This window comes from Coturnix japonica, chromosome 2 (assembly GCF_054131305.1).
Source record: "Coturnix japonica strain WE chromosome 2, WE-NBRP24, whole genome shotgun sequence".
Lineage (NCBI taxonomy): Eukaryota > Metazoa > Chordata > Aves > Galliformes > Phasianidae > Coturnix > Coturnix japonica.
In genome coordinates this window covers 20,721,416-20,739,867 of record NC_140664.1, presented here as the reverse complement: position 1 = coordinate 20,739,867, position 18,452 = coordinate 20,721,416, and the positions used below count along the sequence as shown (strand labels likewise).

The following is an 18,452-nucleotide window of genomic DNA, read 5'->3' as shown; positions in this document are numbered from 1 at the left end:
ACCACGTAAAGTGGGATAAGTGTGTTTTCAAGTAGCTCACTGCTTGTTACCACACGCATGAATGTATTATTCCATGGCCAGGAATGGAACGACTGCAGTTAGTCATGTTTTGTTAGTGTACTCCCTTTAAACAGAGATTTTTGGCTGAGTATTTTTCGTAGTTCAGGTAAATTATCTCTACCTAAACCAGCTGTTGTTGTCACTAGCAGTTCTGCCAGAGCTACAATCAATACAGACCTGAAGCTTATTGATAACTATACATTATGTGTGAAGTTTTTGTTTAATAAGGTAATTTAATGAGAACAGTGAAGGTACAGAATGGCCAGAAACAAATGTCGGTGTGCTGAGAAAGAGGTCAGGACTTTTATAAGACATCTGGTTAATTCTTCTCTTACTGAGGGTTTAAATGAGTTTAGCACCGTTTTGGTTCATTCAGAGATTAACCAAATTTAATATTTTATAAGATTTATTTATAATACCCTTGAGGTTTAGAGTATGTTTATGTAACCTTTCTGGCAGGAACTGGCAGCAGCTGAAAGAGCTGGATTCATTTATCTAGGGGTTCTCTCTGAAAACTTAAACAACAGCAGTTTCGGCCTCCACCCAGAAATCTACCAAAGCTAAATGACCTCCTTTGGGTGCCCTGACAAACATAATTCCTGCTCAAGGCAGAGCAGGGATTCAAAACAAGGTCCAGAGCTTTGAGACAAAGAGAATGTTAGAGACAAGGGAAAGGGAAGAATAAAGACTCAGCATAAACCCACAAGAGCCACTAATCAATAAAATAAATAAGGCTCGGGTGAGATTCCCAGGCTTCCTTTCCTCCTCTCCCATGTTGTCTTGCCATGATACAAAATAAAGGCTTGCTCTCATTTCCAAATAGAAGCCCTGTGACTTCAATGTGGCTGCCCACTCAGAACTTGTCCATATGCACTGTGTGGCTCCAGTCACAGAATCACAGAATTGTAGGGGCTGGAAGGGATCTCCAGAGATCATCGAGTCCAACCCCCCTGCCAAAGCAGGCTCCCTACACCACGTCACACAGGTAGGTGTCCAGTCGGGTCTTGAATATCTCCAGAGAAGGAGACTCCACCACCTCCCTGGGCAGCCTGTTCCAGTGCTCCGTCACCCGCACCGTAAAGAAGTTCTTGCACACATTTGTGCAGAACTTCCTATGCTGTACTTTCATCCCGTTACCCCTAGTCCTGTCCCCACGCACTACTGAAAAGAGACCAGTCCAGTTAGCTCTGCTTGCAAACACGTATATTACGAGGCCTGACCCCATGTGTGGTGGGCAGTGGCCTGTCTATGAATACAGCCCGTCAGAGTTTGGGACCGCAGCAACAAGGCATTTTATCACGTCGCCGCTCCAGGCTGAGCGGGCGCTGTGTGAGCTGGGCTTCCAAGGAGCACTGCCGCTCACATCGACCCATCTGCGGAGGCCATTTGCAGGACAACAAAAGGCCACGCAGCGCTCCCATACCTGGGCCAATATCGCTCATTCTGGGCCGCCCCCTACCGGCCCCTCGCTCCGGCGCACTGTGAGGAAGGGGCCGCCCCGTGGGCTCGGCCTGGCTGCCGGCAGGGGCGGAGCAGAGCAGCAGCGCTGTGGGCAGCATGGCGGCCGCCACGGCTGCGTGCGGGATGCGGCCTGTATCGTCCCCCCGTCTGCTGAGGGCGGTGGGGGCCCGCGGCGGGCTGCTATGGCCGCGGGGCGGGAGGGCAGCGGCGGCGGGCTGGAGCCGGCCGGAGCCCGGCGGAGAAGCGCAGTACTGCGCAGAGCTGCTGCGGTGAGCGCTGCGGGGGGAGCCCGGGCCGCGAGCAGCCCGCATCGGGGGTGGGCACAGCCGCTGCGTGCCGCCGGGAGGGCGGCCCAGGTCCGCTCGGGGATCACAGAATCACAGAATGACCCGGGTTGGAAGGGACCTCAAGGATCATGTAGTTCCAACCCCCCTGCCTGGCAGGGCCACCAAACATACACATTTACTAGATCAGGTTGCCCAGGGCCCCGTCCAACCTGGCCTTGAACACCTCCAAGGACGGGGCATCCACAGCCTCCCTGCGCAGCCTGGATTGGGGTTGGGGCTGCGGGAGGCGGGTCGGTCCCAGTCACGGCAGATAAGGTGGATGTGACCATTTTATTTTATTTTATTTTCAAATTTTAACAGGAAAAGCATTGCTTAAACTCGCAAGCATTCAGAGTGCTTTTGACATCATTTGTCAACATAGTGTCAACAGCAGTTCATATGCTGCATGGAAGTCATACCTGCTGGGGAGAGCGAAAAGGCTGAGGTGGTGGAACAGAAATAAATCGCTTCAGGCAGTGCAGGCAGCTCTCGTTTATTACAATAAAAGCTTTTCTTTTGGTGCTTGCGAACTTCCCAGCTGTGCCCAGGTTGGACAATGCTGGGTGTTTTTATGGCCTGTTCAGAAACAATTTGTAGGTGTTGAGCTGTTAATGCTTTGCAGAAATCCTCCTAAACTGAGGAAGGTTTGATGCGTTTGTTCTTAATTAGGAATGTGGCTGAAAAGCTGCTAAAATCCAGAAATGCCTTTTTTGTTGTTGATATTTGTGGCTTTGCATCAGGCTCTAACACAGGTTCCACACGTGTTATGAGAACTCGAAGTATCTGCTTGTTATCAGCTGTTGTGATCATTCTCCCTGTGCTCTGATTGTTCTTCATTTAACTGCACACCCAAGCGGCCAAACAACAGTATATCACTTTAGGTTGGCAACGAGTGCCAGAGTTCTTATACTTCCCATATAGCTGTCAATAAACTATAATATTCAATAGTTAATCCGTTGCTCTTCTGTCGAGCTCCAGCGCACAATCTTTCAACAGAATATGGTTTCATATTTAGCAGTCTGGAAGTCAGACAGTCTGGATTCTGTTTGCTGTTCTTCCACAAGCTTGTTCTGTGCCTTTAGCCAAATAACTTGGGATCTGGATTTGAGTGGTGCATTGAGAGTTCAGGTTGCACTCCCCCCTCTTGGAGCTTGCCTTATTTCAAACTAAGCTTAAAAGCTGCTGCTTTTGCAAAAAGTTGGACTTCTGAACTGTAACTTGCCGCTACTGTTGTAGGAGCCCTATACTAAGCAGTAGCATGCCTGATTTACTTGGGGCTATAAATAATATATTCATTCTTATTGTCCTTTTATAGAAAGCGTGACTATGAAGGGTTCCTGTGTTCTCTGCTGTTGCCTGCTGAATCTCGAAGCTCTGCTTTTGCCTTGAGAGCCTTCAATGTGGAACTGGCTCAGGCAGGTATTACAATATATTTGTGAGCTCTGCAAATGTGTAATTTAGAGTTTCAGAAGCGTTATTTAACAAGTAGCTGGTGTTTTGCTGAGATTAACTTTTTGTGCTATAAAGGACAATGAAAAAAGAAGTCAGTACAAACCTCTAATTTCGAGTGGCCCTTGGAAAATTGCCTCCCTAATTGTTTTGTTCACTTGTATAGATTTAGTGACTCTCCTTTATGTTCTGTATTTTCAAAATGATGTGATAACAAACAGGCTGTGGTCTGTGGTACTGCTTTGTGACTGCATCTGTGCTGGCTTCAAATGCACAGAGTGAGTTAGGAAAGTGTAACTAACCCCTGTCTGTGGAATGCCCGTCATATACTTGGATGAAGGAGTCACTTGCTGGCAGAAGTTAAGTAAAGGAAGTGCTACAAAGAGGGAAGTTTGTAATTAGAGATTTATGGTATGGGAGTGGCTGCAGTTTCTCACCTTTGCTGGATGGCCAGAAACTGCTATTGAAACCACAAAAGTGGGTGGCACTTGGCAGAAGGGAGCAGAGCAGTCCAACAGATGTGCTTACTCAGCAAACCCTATGGTAAGTCTCTGTGGGCTGTGCTGCTGGCAGCCTGTAGTGCTTCTCTCCTTCGCTGCTGTTACCACTGCTTCTTATCCTGAGAAGAATGCTAAGGTGGGAGTTGTCCTGGACTTAAACTCTGAGTGCCAAAGTCACAATGTGCTGAAAGTATTATTTTTAATGTATTCTCTGTAGTGGTTGTAAGTTTCATTAGGAGTAAACAAAATGAGAACCAAGCCTTTTTCCTAGAGCATTAGTCTGTGTCCCTGTCTTTTCAGTAGAAGCAGACCAAAGTGCCTTAAGGAGACTGTGAATTTCACTCCAGGTGTATCCTTTCCAGATTAAAGACTCCATAACTCAGAAGACTACGGGTTTGATGCGAATGCAGTTCTGGAGGAAAGCTGTGGAAGATATATACTGCGATAACCCACCGCATCAGCCAGTTGCTGTAGCACTGTGGAGAGTAAGATACATCTTTGTTATCCTGAAGTTCTCTTGATAAAGATATTGCTGTGCGAAATAATGTTTTGTATGCGCTGTGTTGCATTGTTAACTGTGTTATTTTATATAAAACACTTAATGTAAAGGGCGTGTATGTCTGTATGGCACCTTCCCACCTATAATCACAGAATAGAATCAAAGGAGGATATTTAGATGAGACCTAGTTGAAATCATAGTATCACAGTGTGGCTTGGGTTGGATGGGATCCAGTTCCAACCCTGCTGTTTATATGCAGGGACATCTGCCACTGAACCAGGTTGCTTAAACCTGGCCTTGAACACTTCCAGCAATGAGATACCCACAGCTTTTGTGAGCAACCTTTTCCAGTGCCTCACCACTCTCGTAGTAGAGAATTTATTCCTAATATCTAATCTAAATTTGCCCTCTTTTAGTTTTGCCATTACATTTCTCTTATAAAAAGTCTCTCCCCATCAGGCCTCCTTTAGGTACTGCAAGGCCACTGTAATGTCACTCTGGAGCCTTTGCTTCTGAAGGAGTGAAGAAGCCCAGCTGACTCAGCCTTTGTTGGTAGGAGAGGTGCTCCAGCCCTTAGAGAATCCTCATAGGCTCCTCTGAGCCCCCTCCAAAAGCTCCATGTCTTTCTTATGCTGGTGGCCTCAGGCCTGGATGCTGTTGTGCAGATGAGGTCTAATGAGGATGAGTAGAGCAGGACAGTCACCTCCGTCACCCTTCTGGCCATGCTGCTTGGTTATAGTTGGCTTTCAGTGCTACAAGTGCACACTGTTGGCTCATACTGAGCTTTTCATCAACTAAAACTTGCAAGTCCTTTGCAGTGCTGCTCTCAATCAGCTTCTTGCCCAGCCAGTATTGTGTTTGGGATTGTCCCAATCCATTTGCTTGGCCCTTCTGAACTCTGCAAGGTTAGAATGGGTCCGTCTGTCGTCCTGGGTTGTCACTTCCCTCCAGTATGTTGACCTCACCACACAGTGCGGTGGTGTTGGCAACTTACTGAGTGTGCACACAGTCCTGCTGTCAAATGTATAAATCAGCTTTCCTAAGTGAGTGCTGGTTCTGCCTGAAGAACAAGTTCTACAAAGAAACAGGAGATAAGACACAGGGGTTAATCCAGCAAACTGTGTATGAGGAAAAGCCCAAGACCTTCATACCTACTTGCTGCATAACAGGGAGAATCTTCATATGGGCTCTCTCCTTGCTGAAGGGTTGTTGGATGACTTCTATTTATATAAGATATTTAGTGCAAATCCTTTTGTGTCTGTTGAGTAACAGGAAATATACTTGTGAACTTAAAAGTTTATTTTTACCAAGACATCTGTATTGAATTCTAGCCGGCAGCAGAACATTACTCACAAAGTACACCCACAAACCTGTTCCTCTTTGGGTTGTGGCTGAAGAAAAGAATTTCTGTACAAATTTGTTATTTCTAAGTAGAGCTGCCATTGAGAAGTTCATCAGAAGACCAAAGGCATTATGAATTGATCTCCCTTGATCATGATTTGGAGTCACAGAGTAATTTAATTGGTATGGGTTTCTGGTTGTTATCTAGACCATGTTCCCATTCAGAGCTGGTTGAACTTTAGAGCAAGGTCAGATTTTCCAGAGTGATGTTGAGTTGAATTTCTTCAGGGATAGCAACTCTGTGTGGTGCTGGCTGGTCATCTTAGGGCCACATCAAGTCATAGAAGCCTTACAGCAGGTGATTTTTTGGCTAGGTTTTGTAAGATGAGAACTTGTGTGTAAGTGGGAGATCTCTGGGCTCCTGGACAGGAGAAGCTGCTGGTTGTCCAGGTCTCCATAGCTGAATACAGTTAATGTAGATCCCATAGGTAGGTAGTTGGATGGACCAGCTGAAAAGCAGGCAGACAGATCTGGACTCTTCTTCCAAGTACTCGTTTGCTTTGTTTGCATTAGAAATCCCTGACTCACTGTAATGCTGGGTTGGAACAGAGTGGTTCCTGTGGGACTGGAGCGTTTTAACTTTAGTTCTCTGTTGCACCTCTGAGACCACACAAATGAGTTCTTTCCAAATCTTCTTTGAATGATTGTTGACAGTGCTAAAACTGTGGCCTGTCCCTGGTTGTTCTTCCTTTGAGTCTGAAATAAACCATAAGTGAGCGTTTGCTCCTGTCTGTCAACACGTGGGTTAAAGTTGGATTTAAACTAGATACTGTTCATTTAAGTAAGAGAAAGCACAGATGAAGCCAAGAAGTAAAATAAAGGAAGAACACCTGTTATTTAGTCACTTTTAGGAAGAGCAGAGTTATGCACGGGTATCTTTAGCTCCTATGAAGTGTATGCCATAGCCACAACAGAGTGTCCACGCATTAGAATAAAGGCTGGCAAATGTTGCAGTAGAACACAATATTGATGGTTCTGCCTGTCAATCTGTCCGTGCCTTCGAATTTCTTTTCTTCCTTCTTTCTGTTTCTGTTTCAGTGCATGGCAAACCGCCCGGAAACAAGATTGTTCTCTCCCCAAATGCTTGTCTCTTTTCCAAGGAGGAACTTGCTTTTGTGAAGTTTATTTTTGTTTCTGAAAATATCCTCACTTTTAATTGTCTGAGTAGATTAGGTACAAGTTGGTTTTGGATATGATTGTATGTATTCTTTCCATTACTTCTAATTTCAGGCTGCTTATGTGTATATCAGCGCGGGGCAGGAATGTTTGTTAGCTAAAGATTAACTTTCAGCAAACATAGTTCAGATATAAATTGCAGCCCTTTCCAACAGCTATGGCTGCTGGTCATGCTCTGTTCTCACACAGAAAGCTGGTTTTGAAGTAGAAGAAAGAATTGGCCTATCTGTATAATAAGATTTGATGTCTTATGTGTGACGTCTCTGAAGGAAGACTGATAGAAGACAGTCCAAACAGTATCTGAAGTAAGGTGTGAGGAAAAGTTGTAAGCAAGTCAGGTACAAGTTAGGAGCCAAAATCCAGATGTGTGAATATGAAATGCTTTAAAAACATCAAACCCCAAACATCCCCAAACTGTAATATACAATACGTTACATATTTTGTTATAAAAATGCTTTTAGTTAATTGTTATTCAAGGTTTCTTTTTGGTGTATGTTAACTCAAAGCAAATGCCAGTTAGACTATTTTCACATTTGAAGATTGCCCTTTTTTCACTAACCTACCACTTTGATTCAATTTTGATTCAGTGAATACAGTCCTTGTAAAAAAGTGCTATCAAAAATAGTTTTCAATTGTCATAATGCAACATTGCCATCATTTTTTATACATTAACATCAATTTTTAATGTATTTTTCAGGCAGTTAAGAGGCATAGCTTGTCTAAAATGTGGTTCATTAAGATCATTGATGAAAGAGTAAGTATTTACCATTTGGAGTCTCATTCTCTTTTCAGTTGTATTAGACTTTTTCCTCATAATTTCGTGTGTTTGAGTGTAAAACCAAAGGTTGAGTAACTCATCTTTATCAGACAGTGGTATTTCTCCTGAGAAGAACACTTTGTATTTCCTTTTAATTCTCCCTTGATGTTCTTATGGTTTCTGCTCTTGCCAGAAAGGTAATAGAATCCCTTTAGAATTTAAAGCAGAGCTTGTGAGTCTGTATCTTTTTTATTCTCTGCTCCGATACCATATCTGTGCTCACATTTTTATACTTCAGACCTTAGTTTCTGATTTAAAGTAGTTGCCTTTAGTGGTAGTTCACTGTGAGTTCCACTTGGCCTTTCTGTTTGTGACTGAGGGATGTCCTGTCTGGTGAGATTAAACAGCAAGGTCTCTACATACAACTATTAAAAATGCTGGAGAACTACATTTTAATAGAGATGGAAATGAAGATGTGCAAGAAGTAAACCTCGTACATGGTCTCTTTTTATGCCATGCCAGTTCTGCTCTTGGCATCTCTGTATTCTTTTTCATCTCTTATATTGCCATGTGAATTTTGCCCCTAAATTACCTTATCTTGTAATGAGTCACACATATGAAACCTCAGAATTGGAATAACCTGCCTGAACTTTTCTGCCATACTTTGCTCTTTTTCTCCCTTGTTCCCAGTGCCCAATGTCCAAGCTGTAAAATAACATGAATCTAATACCCACTGTTTAGGAGGAGAAAAGGAGAGAGAGAATTTCACAGGTGCAGTGATGCTGCTACCAGCTGTGACATGAGGGCAAGACTGAGGGCAGGAATTCCTTGAAGTGGCTTTGCTGCTGAGGCTGGTTTCTCATGAAGTTACATTGCGAGCGAATTGACTGCCAGTTACTTTCAGTGTCGTTGCTATGAAAGACTTGAGAGTTTTAAGTACTAAAACTGGTAGATTTTAGCCACAAAAGCCACTAGGACAGGAAGAATGATGTCAGAAATCCTGTTCTGGGGAGTGTTTGCATGTGACTTTGAAATACATGTGTGATGGATTGATTTTATTGTTCTTGTTGTCAGTGCATGTTCTAAAGCATAGATTCCTGTTTATTTTCTATTCTTCGGTTGCTAATAAAGTATTAAAATTGGCAACCTGGTAGTATAAGGATACAATAAAATGTTTCCTATTGGAAGTATCATTTTTTTTTTCCTTTAATTTTTTGGTTTGTCATTGCAAGAGGTTGTAATTGCTCCAGTCACCAGACTTGGTTGCAGTTAGATGTACTTATATGTGGTAGAGTTGCTATGGCCGTCAGTGCCTGCTTCTATCTGAGTATATGCTATATCTCTTAATTTTATCTTTTCATGCCAATAGTGGGTTAGGCTAATCTGAACAAATAGCTGGCACAAACAGCAGTTGTATTTACCTTTTACTGAAGTTGTGTGTTTAAATTACAGGAGAAGAATCTGGATGACAGAGCATACCGTAACATCCAGGAGCTTGAAACATACGCTGAGAACACTCAGAGTGCTCTCTTATACCTCACGCTGGAAATGCTGGGTAGGTGCTTTCCCACTTTGAGGTGTGTGCTGCGTCATGGTTGGTACTATTGCCTGTATGAGCTCAGATGTAAAAAGGCTGGGCTTTATTTTTTAGCAGTGTAATATTTAGCGTGAACATTGTAGTCACAGCATCAGAGTCGTATGATGGAATGTCAATGCTGAGGTTGAAAGGGGAAAAAAGAGTGGTAGAAAGAGCACATTCTTCTCATAAGGAAGTGAAGAACCCACATCTTAACATCTGGTGCTTGCTTTCTCAGTAGGGATTTGGTGAAATCTTGCAAATGTCTGAGCTTATGATTGTAGAAATGTAGGACTATGAAAAATATGAATGTCTTCCATGCTGAGGAATGTCTTTAATACTGAAGGATTCTTTGCTCACTTCTGATGCAAGTCAGATGATCTTGTTCTTGTAATCCGTAGTGGGGACTCCAGATTTTCTGTGGCTTCCTATCATGTTTAACTTCTCTTAAATATACCAGTTTAACTAAATATCTAAGCAAGAATCTCCTTCACTACACATAAAGCAATTATCCCGTGTTTTCTTCCAAAAGTGATGAAATCAACTGAACATAGGCTAGCTGTTTCTCATCCTTATATTCTGGTTCAGCCCTGTGTTATAAGCTAACACTATATGGTCTTGCCATGAAGAAGGATGGTGCTGCTGTGCCCCAGTCACCATCCTCTTGTCTCAGTTAGTAGCTAGGCAGGAACCAAAGTTAGCTGTGCTGGTTTACCATGCTGCTGTCTCATTACTCCTGGCAGCACAGGTGGCAGACATATGGGTACAGTGCGGGGAAGCATATGGCCATTCTTCTTGGCTTCAGGGCACTGCTGAATCAGCTGCAGCTAATGGGTGAAACCACACTGTAAGCATTAATGTTGGTCAGGAATCTCACACTTGAATGATTTCTCTGGCAGGGAAAACAGTTCTTGGAATGTTGCTATCCTGGAAGAGGATATGCCAGTGTAAATGGCTGTGTGTAGCAATGGTTAGTATCTGAGCAGGAATCAATGCCTTCCCTACTGCTTTGCACCTCTGAGGTGAGGTCTCAAGGCAGATTATGAGCTTATGCAGTTCTGTAATGCGTCAGTGCACTTGTTAGCATTCCTTAATTGTGACTGTAATACATGTTGGAGAAGACCCCTCACAAGGCCTGACAATATCACATACCATTTCTGCCATTTCAGGTGTGAGGGATGTCCATGCTGACCATGCTGCCAGTCACATTGGGAAAGCACAGGGCATCGTTACCTGTTTGAGAGCTACTCCGTATCACTGTACAAGGAGAAAGGTCTTTCTGCCCATGGACATTTGTATGCTGGTAAGAGCTGTAGCCATGGCAGCTGTTACTCCTTCATCTCTAGTCTGTATTTTTACATGTTAATGCTGTTCTTTTTGTGCTTGAGCAAAATTCATGTAATCATGGTGACACTTAAGGCACTTGTAGTCTCTATATAATTTCAGTACAGTTGAAAGTTCTGATTTGAAGTTTAGTCACTTAAGTAGTCTGCAAAAGGCATAGACACTAATGTAGGTCATATTTATGGGACTGCAGGAAGAAGCTGCTCCTTGCTTTCAGCCCTTCTGGAACTGGATGGTATGTGAGACCTTCCAAGGTTTTTAGGTTTTCAGCTGTAGGCTGGAAATTCACAGTCATCCCTGCTGTGAAAGGTGTTGTACAGCGAAACTGCATAGTTAAAGATCAGGGGACAGGCTGACAGCTTGTGCAAGCATTTCAGCTGCAGGCACGTATTGCAGAGTTGTACTTGAATCTGTACCTCTGTGGGGCTCACTTGCCTACTTTAATACAGTTTTCACATCTAAATGTTGGGAAGAACAGGATGCTGGTGCAGTTCTGAATGTACTGTATTCTATCTTCCTGATTACTGCAGTCAGAGAATGCATTTTTTTGATGTTTTTATTTATTCTGCAAACCTAGCACTGCCAGTCCCAAGGCAAACGTGGCTTCTGTGTTTACTGTTGCTGGCTTTGTTGTGTTTTCTATTGTTTTTTTTCGGTTTAAGTTGATACAACTTCCCAAAACTTTAAAGCCTCACACGGTTGTCTGTCTGCCCTCAGTGTCTTTAGGGAACAAGTCCAGGCAGAGAGAATCAGTTTCAGATGTTCTTTTTATTCTCTTCAATTGTTTTCCAAGTAACTGACAAAATAAAAGGAGTTGGGGGGGGGGGGTAATACAGCAGCAGAACACACCTGGGCTTCTTTAGTCTTAGATCAGCAGTTTGGTTGCTGGGACAGGCTTTTAAATTTTCCTATCTTTTGTGAAGCCAAAATGGAGATGTGGTATTTGTTGAGTTTTTTACTTCTTGCTTTTCCTTCCTGTGTCTAGCATGGAGTTTCACAAGAGGATTTCATAAGATGCAAGCAAGAGAAAAATGTGAGAGATGTAATTTATGACATTGCCAGCCAGGCCCATATTCACCTCGAACATGTGAGATTCCTTCCCCGTTTTCTTTCCTTTGATAAAAATAGTCGATGCTGTCCTTTACAAAGCACTGTGAATACGTTCTTAGATGTCTTATAGCTGCATGCTTTATTTCAGGTATTTTAACCTAAATTCATTTGTGAGAAGTTAGAAACCTTTAAGTATTTCACAGCTACTTCTGTATGGATATTATATTAACCTGTTGGTACAGGAGGCTGTTTTCTCACAGCCAGGTGCAGTTACAGTATAAGTTGCAGTATAAGTACTGCCTAAAAGCCTTATTACTGGGAGAGAAACTTTGAGCAGACTGTTCTAAGTGCGAGAATAAGCCAGAATGGTATCAGCACCATAGGAAGGTGCTGCACATATGGTACCTCACAGCACAGCGGGAGAGCAGGGTATTTTGGCTCTAACTGCTGGTTAATGTTTAGGAGGGGGGAATTCATTCTTCAACGTGACCAGACGTGCTCAGAGCTGTGTTGGGAAATGTGTTTTCTGTTTCTTTCTTTTTGGGCTCCCAGCCAAGTGCATTAGGAAGGGCACTTCTTGCTTGGAGCGCTAGATGATGAATTCTGAAGACCTGCATGGTCTTTTAATAAATGCTCTTATTTTAGCTACACTCAGAACCTAATGCAAAGAAGCAAAAGAATGCTTCATCAGCAGTGCGCTGTTAGTTTCCCTTTAGCTGGAAAATAAAACTTTCAGGAAGCGCTCTGAAGAGTTCTCTTACGTCAGCAGCACTTGCACATTGTGTGCTTTGAGTATTGCATTCAGGACAGGTAGTGTGAAAAGACACTGCTTCAAGGCAAGGAAATGGTGGAATATTTTGTTGCTGCTGTTGCACAGAGTCTTTGGGAAAGAAGCAAAGAGGGAATTCAGCTCTTCAAAGCCTCTCAATTAACATGACTGTGTGACTATTCTCACTGTGATGGTGCCCTGGCTGCCATCCCTCCATGCCAAACGGCTTCTGAAGTGAGCAGTCACAACCCTACTCCTTTTCCTCCCTGCTCCATTCCTAGAGCCCTGCCCATGTTATGCAGTGGGAGGGCTCTGTGGAAAATACGCCATGGAACTGGAGACTATGCAGAAAACATGAAGAGAAGGAAGCCACGTTAGGACAACACTGGCATTTCATTCAGTTCTGTGTTGGTCTTGACATCTTCCCTTGCTTTTTGTAAAATCATCTTAATTAAAAAGAATCTCTTAATACACATTGCTGAACTCCAGCATCATCAGTGATGATCTTCTTGATCCTGTGCTGCTGACCAGCAGGGGGCAAAATAAGACAATGAAGATTGAGGTTTTCTTTAGCAGTGTTGCGTTTATCAGGATAAAAGCATGTGATGCAGGTGCTGTCTCAGTCCCACACAGCCCCTTGAGATGTGTTAGCAGTCTGTCCTTGTTCCCCATCTTTGCCTTCAGAGCTATCTCCTGCCTTTCCCCTGGAGGCACTATTTTCCCCTCCTAAAGTTTTAGCCCCATTTTCTGGGGGGATCCATGGAAAACTGACACAGACTCATAAATACTCATCAGTATCTGTGAGAAGCGTTTTTGTTTTAGCTTGTAAGAAGAGGTGAAACAAGAAGGGATTCTGTATTTATAATTAAGCCCTACAGGAAGATTTGCTATAGCTGAGTGGTACGTGCATTGAAACTGTAGGGTTGATTCAGCCGTGATTTAGTTTACAATGTTTACAGATAGACACTGAGGGCCTGAGGCACTGAGATACTTGCAGAGTCCCATGAATATAAATGGAACGTAATTGAACTTCTGGAACTGATGGTAAGACTGGCCCCAAAAGATCCACTCAGAGAAATGCATTTCTGGTCCACTGATTCTGTCTCTTGAGATGCAGAGAATTATTTGATACAGTGTCGTATTTTAATAAATATGATCCCATATTTATTAGAATAGATGCAACTTGGAACTTTACAGGAATGAGGGAGGCTAATTTACATGGTTTTATTATTATGCAAACTGTAGGTTTGTCAGAAGGTCAAAGAATTCTAGGAGGGATCTCCCAACGTAACACACTTCTTGCATAACTACTTTTGTATACAGCGAGGGATGGTGCTGGCGTACCCATAATGGAAAGTAATAGTTTCAGTATGTCAGAGAATAGCATATTCTGGTTCTAAGCATTATAATAGTACTTCATGTTTAGTCTGAAATGTTCAACTGTTCTGATAAGCTCTTTCTTTTCCATCTTATCCCGTTTACTTTCAGGCTAGGTCTTTCAGTAAGAAAGTTCCTGCGAAGGCATACCCTGCTTTTTACTATACGGTGGGTGTAGTATCATGCAGCATTGAAATGATGACCTCGCTTTTGTGCTGATATGTTTGTGAAAAGCAGAGGAACAAATAAAGCTTAAACTAATTAATTAAAATTGTTTACTAATACTTGACATGTCCATGGGAAAGCGCAGTACCTGAAACTTATTAAAGACTTCATTTACTGCTGTGGAACCTCATAGTTTGAGCAAAACTTTCCCTCTTTCTTTAACTACAGAATATCTCCAATGTTGTCTGTACTCTAAGATGACCCTTCTGATGCAAGAAGCCAAAATCTTGTCTATTTTGAATCACTTTCTGGTTGGTGTAGTGAAAGATAATGCTTCTCAGAAGTTGTCTTTTGTGTTTTCTTCGCATGTGATGGTTACATTCCGCTTGCTAAAGCGGACATACTGCCAAGCCTTTTTGCAGTTCCTAATCTGGTTGCGTGTATCACTTTAGATTTCATGCCCGGTTATCCACGTACACCATATGGACTAAGCTTTTTCTTCTCTTTTCTAGGTTGCTTTAGATGATTATTTATATAACATGCGGAAAGTGGACTTCAATATATTTCATCCAAGCTTACAAAAGAGGAATACGCTATTGCCGTTGTACTTATATATTAGAACTTGGAAGAAAACATATTAAAATTTTCTTAATATAAAGTTCAGATTGCTGTTTTTTTTTTTTTTTCCTCTTTAATGACTTGACTTGATAGAATTGTTAAGTGTCTGACTTCACACTTCTGCGAACTGTACAAACTGCTGTTCATGGTAATAGCGGATGTGCGTGAACTGTAGCTGTCAGCTTGCTGGCAGCAGTGAAGTTTGTTCTTGGAATGCTAGGCTGATATCTCTGCTTCTCATGTCTGCCAAGTCATCTGTCCTTGTCTGAGATTACTTTCCTTGACTCTTTTCTTGTAATAACAGCAGTATGATAGGATTCTTCTTGGACAAATTCTGTACTAATGGATACATTAAGGGTTTATATGTTTGTGACAAAATAAACCAAAACCAACCCCCCAAAAAACCTTTGTGCCCCAACACAGTAAAGCTATTTCAGCAAATATATTGGGTATCAGTTAAGCAATTCTATCTAGGGCAGATCATGGAGTCCAGCATACCCATAGTACCCTAACGACCCTCCACTAAATCATGTCCCTCAGCACCACATCCAAACAGGTTTTAAACACATCCAGGGATGGTGACTCAACCACCTTTCTGGGGAGCCTATGCCAGTGCTTAATAGCCCTTCCTGTGAAGGGTGTTTGCTGATTTCCAACCTAAAGTGACTTGAAGTGACTCTGGGTAGTAGGAGAAGAGCTTTATGACCAATGAAGAGAACTCTTACATGGTTTTCCTCCTTCCTCTCCCCGTTATCGGCCACAGCTGTCACTGGGCCTGGGTGCCCCATTATTCACATCCATTGTGTCTCACAGGACACCCTATGTGGCTTCTCTGAATTCTTTCCGTTTAATACTCTTAAGAGATATATTCTTAAACGTGCTGGGTCATTTTAGTCCTCTCTCTCAGCAAGTGTACTGCTCTGTTTGTTTGTTAGGGAATGACAAGGAGCTTTGTACTCAGCATCTCTTAAGATCAAGCGTTAAGTGCAAAATACTTGCTTGACTTGCTTTTTTTAGTGAAATAATACTTCCTAACATCTAGTTTGATTCAGTTACACAAATCCAGTAGTCTCCTCTGCCATCATCCTCATTCTATTAAATAGGTTTTATCCTAGGGATTTTTTTTGTCATCAGAATTAATCTCCCCAGATGCTTGGTTGTATAACAGCATCCTGTATTTTGGTTTACGATGCTACACAGCACATTTCTGAGAACAAGATTGGTGGCTTTTTGAACCACAGAATGTGCAGGCGTGGTGGAAGTCTCAGGAACCCAACATTAAATCATTCAGTGGTTTCATTATATAGGTTTGAAGTTGGTTTGTGATGTCGACCTTAGTTAATTCTCTAGTTTCCTATGCCTGAGTAAAACATTTCTCCTTGAATTTGTTCAGTTAGTTGTCCTCTGTCCTCTTAAGTCAGCTGCTGTATCTTAGTGTTGGTATTCTTGAATTGGGCAAAGGGGTGAAAAGAAAATAGTCCCTTCCATTGCACGCACTACAGCTCTTCCTGCCAAATTAAGAGCAAAGGCTTAGGCTCTGTTGCTCCTACCAGGCCAGCTGCACATTCACTCTGTTTATGTTCTGGAAAAGGCATTACAAATGTCTCTTTCTGCAGTTGGTCCTCATTTTGTTCCCTGCATGCTGAGTCGGGACAATAGAGGCAGCCCTGTCTTCCCTTTCAAAACGAATCACTCTCCTGTAAAGTTAACTTTTGGCAGGAACTACAGTAACTCAACATCTATGGAGGAGGAGGAAAAGAAGGAAAGAAAACATGCAGTATAACAAAGTACACTGAGTGGCTTGGAAGCAAGAAAGCACTGTAGCAACAAGGCTGGCGCTTTGCTTTGGTGTTGAAGTGGAACAAATCTTCACAATGCGCTTAGAAAGGAAGCAGTGGAAGGACTGGTTTGTTCTAATGTGGAAAAGAAATAGTGTGATGCAGTGAATGATAAGCACGGTGAGAGGAACTTACCAGTAAACAAGATATGGAGTAACGGAATTCAGGTTATGATTTCATTTGCAAGAGAATTGTAAGCGACCTCAGGAAGTAAAATAGCTTGAAATGCAAGTGACAGGAGGCTGCCTGAATACACCGAATCACACAGAATCACAGAATTATCAAGGTTGGAAAAGACCTAGAAGATCATCTAGTCCAACCATCACCAATACTTCCCAGCTAAATCATATTCCTCAACACAACAAGCAGCCAATGTCTCATTTGTGTCCTGTAAAGAGCAGTTTATTTTCCTGGATGGTCGTGCCAAATTTGGCCCTTAGAAACTGGGCTGTGAATGGGAGTGTTGAACACCTGTCAGACAAGGTAGCTGCAGTACAAGTACTTTCACTAGTACTATCCTGTTGTATTTCTTCCTATCAGTTGGTGCCACAGGAGAAATCCTGCTTGTTGGTTCTGATAATGTGTAATTCTGCATCCTACAAAAACATCCTCTTCTGCTTTTTTTGTTGGATCTGACAAAATATCTTCTTACAGTGGTCATTATCTACTAGTCCTTCGTATCAGAAGAACATTAGCACGTTGCTAGCTGCTAATTACTGGTCTGGAAACAATTTCCATGCCTAATTGAATCACGTTTAATTAATTTAGCTCTTGTAAAATAGCAGTCCAGCTGCTGTTATCCTCAGGAGCCTTACGTGATGCCTTGCACATCTATTCCATTGTTAAGGTCTTGTTTTCTTTCAGTTAAACACTGAATTGTGTTTTCATCTTTCTTTTCAGAGGAGCTCACTGGGGTGTTCCAGAGTGTCTTTCCACTTAGACTTGCAGGTTTAAGATTGTAAAACATCATTGTACTGTTCTTGTAACAGATTGCATCTTATCTGCAGTATGTAAGAACTGTGCAGTCAAAAGTGCTGAACAAACAGAAATTGACATCAGGTATCACTTGACCGGTGAGTTTGCAGTTGAGTTTGTTTCTGGATTAACCTGAGTAAAAAACAAATGGAAGATTTAAAGGAACAATCCCCAAATCTCCATCACATTTGAGATCTACATCCACCGGACTGCACCCACTTCTCCCAGACCTTCACAACTTTGCATGTGAATATTTACATCTTATTTTGTTCCTGTCTGTAATGTGCTATAATGCTCCTGTCGTGTGTAATGTGCTATGAGGTCTAGGAGCAGCTGTCTGTGCACTGCAGGCTGAGCTAAGGATGATTTTACCCTGTACATCCTATGCTGAGCACAATTCTTTCCTATTCAGGCTGTTCAAACTTTACATTTTCTTTACTTTTGCTTTAATTGAGTTGTCCTTGTATTAAATTAGCATCACAGTGCTCTGGGGAATCAAAGCCAAAACGTTGGGGCCAGGGTGGGGGGATCGTTTGGACTTCATGCAGTTCATAGTTGAAGAAACAAAACAAAACAACCCCCTCCAAACTGTTAAAAATTCAGAGCACGTGTTTATTTTTACCAGGGTATATTTATATACTGTTTCTTGACTTATTACCGCATGTAATCAGTTAAGGATGAAGCGTGAAAGCTTAGATTTTGTGATTTCACACCTTCTTTAGTTACCCCAGGCAGAGCGAAACACTGGGGTTTAGGGCATCCATGGCCATTTAGATTGCCATGCTTAAATAAGCATAAAATTAAATGAGGGGGAGGGAAAAACAGTTGAGCTGTCACTGTCAGGCTTCTCCAGCGTCACAAGGACCTCGTTCCTTCAAAGTGCTTGTGTATGGCATTCTGGTTTAGGGCTCCAGTGTCTCTCCTAACTGAAAAAGCCTTAGTAAATGTTTTCACTCTGTACGAATTAGAAATTAGAGATCTGAATTGTGTAGCTGTGAAAGTTGCGTGAGGTCTGCCCGCATGCAAATAATTCATCTTTCTGTGTTGTGCAGGTGAAGGATGTGAGCAACTAATGCACGGCAGAGCAGGAATTCACCCTGCACGTCTAAAA

General features: G+C 42.4%; 2 protein-coding genes across 3 annotated transcripts in view; both read left to right on the top strand.

Annotated features, from left to right (window-relative positions):
- Nucleotides 1-1,567: 1,567 nt before the first annotated feature.
- Nucleotides 1,568-14,568, top strand: NDUFAF6 (NADH:ubiquinone oxidoreductase complex assembly factor 6). Of its 2 annotated transcripts, none has more exons than XM_015855968.3 (9): nucleotides 1,568-1,790; nucleotides 3,163-3,262; nucleotides 4,159-4,281; nucleotides 7,570-7,626; nucleotides 9,082-9,184; nucleotides 10,375-10,508; nucleotides 11,535-11,636; nucleotides 13,857-13,913; nucleotides 14,423-14,568. In XM_015855968.3, the coding sequence occupies exons 1-9, from the start codon at nucleotides 1,618-1,620 to the stop codon at nucleotides 14,549-14,551; spliced, it is 978 nt and encodes a 325-aa protein (XP_015711454.1). In that variant the 5' UTR covers nucleotides 1,568-1,617; the 3' UTR covers nucleotides 14,552-14,568. The 2 variants fall into 2 exon arrangements, with proteins under 2 accessions (XP_015711454.1, XP_032298694.1); XM_032442803.2 differs by having other exon boundaries at nucleotides 1,586-1,790; nucleotides 3,163-3,266.
- PLEKHF2 (pleckstrin homology and FYVE domain containing 2) overlaps nucleotides 10,374-18,452 on the top strand; it is a 23,863-nt gene continuing 15,784 nt past the window's right edge. The window contains exon 1 of the mRNA XM_085537186.1: nucleotides 10,374-10,508. The gene's annotated coding sequence lies outside the window, so the exon portion shown is untranslated. The remainder of the gene's footprint in view (nucleotides 10,509-18,452) is intronic.

Bases quoted from the DNA above. Each gene is read 5' to 3' on its own strand.
- NDUFAF6 (XM_015855968.3), top strand. From the start codon at position 1,618: ATGGCGGCCGCCACGGCTGCGTGCGGGATGCGGCCTGTATCGTCCCCC. The intron at 3,263-4,158 runs GCAGGTATTACA...TATCCTTTCCAG, and splicing joins TCAATGTGGAACTGGCTCAG to ATTAAAGACTCCATAACTCA. The intron at 9,185-10,374 runs GTAGGTGCTTTC...CTGCCATTTCAG, and splicing joins CCTCACGCTGGAAATGCTGG to GTGTGAGGGATGTCCATGCT.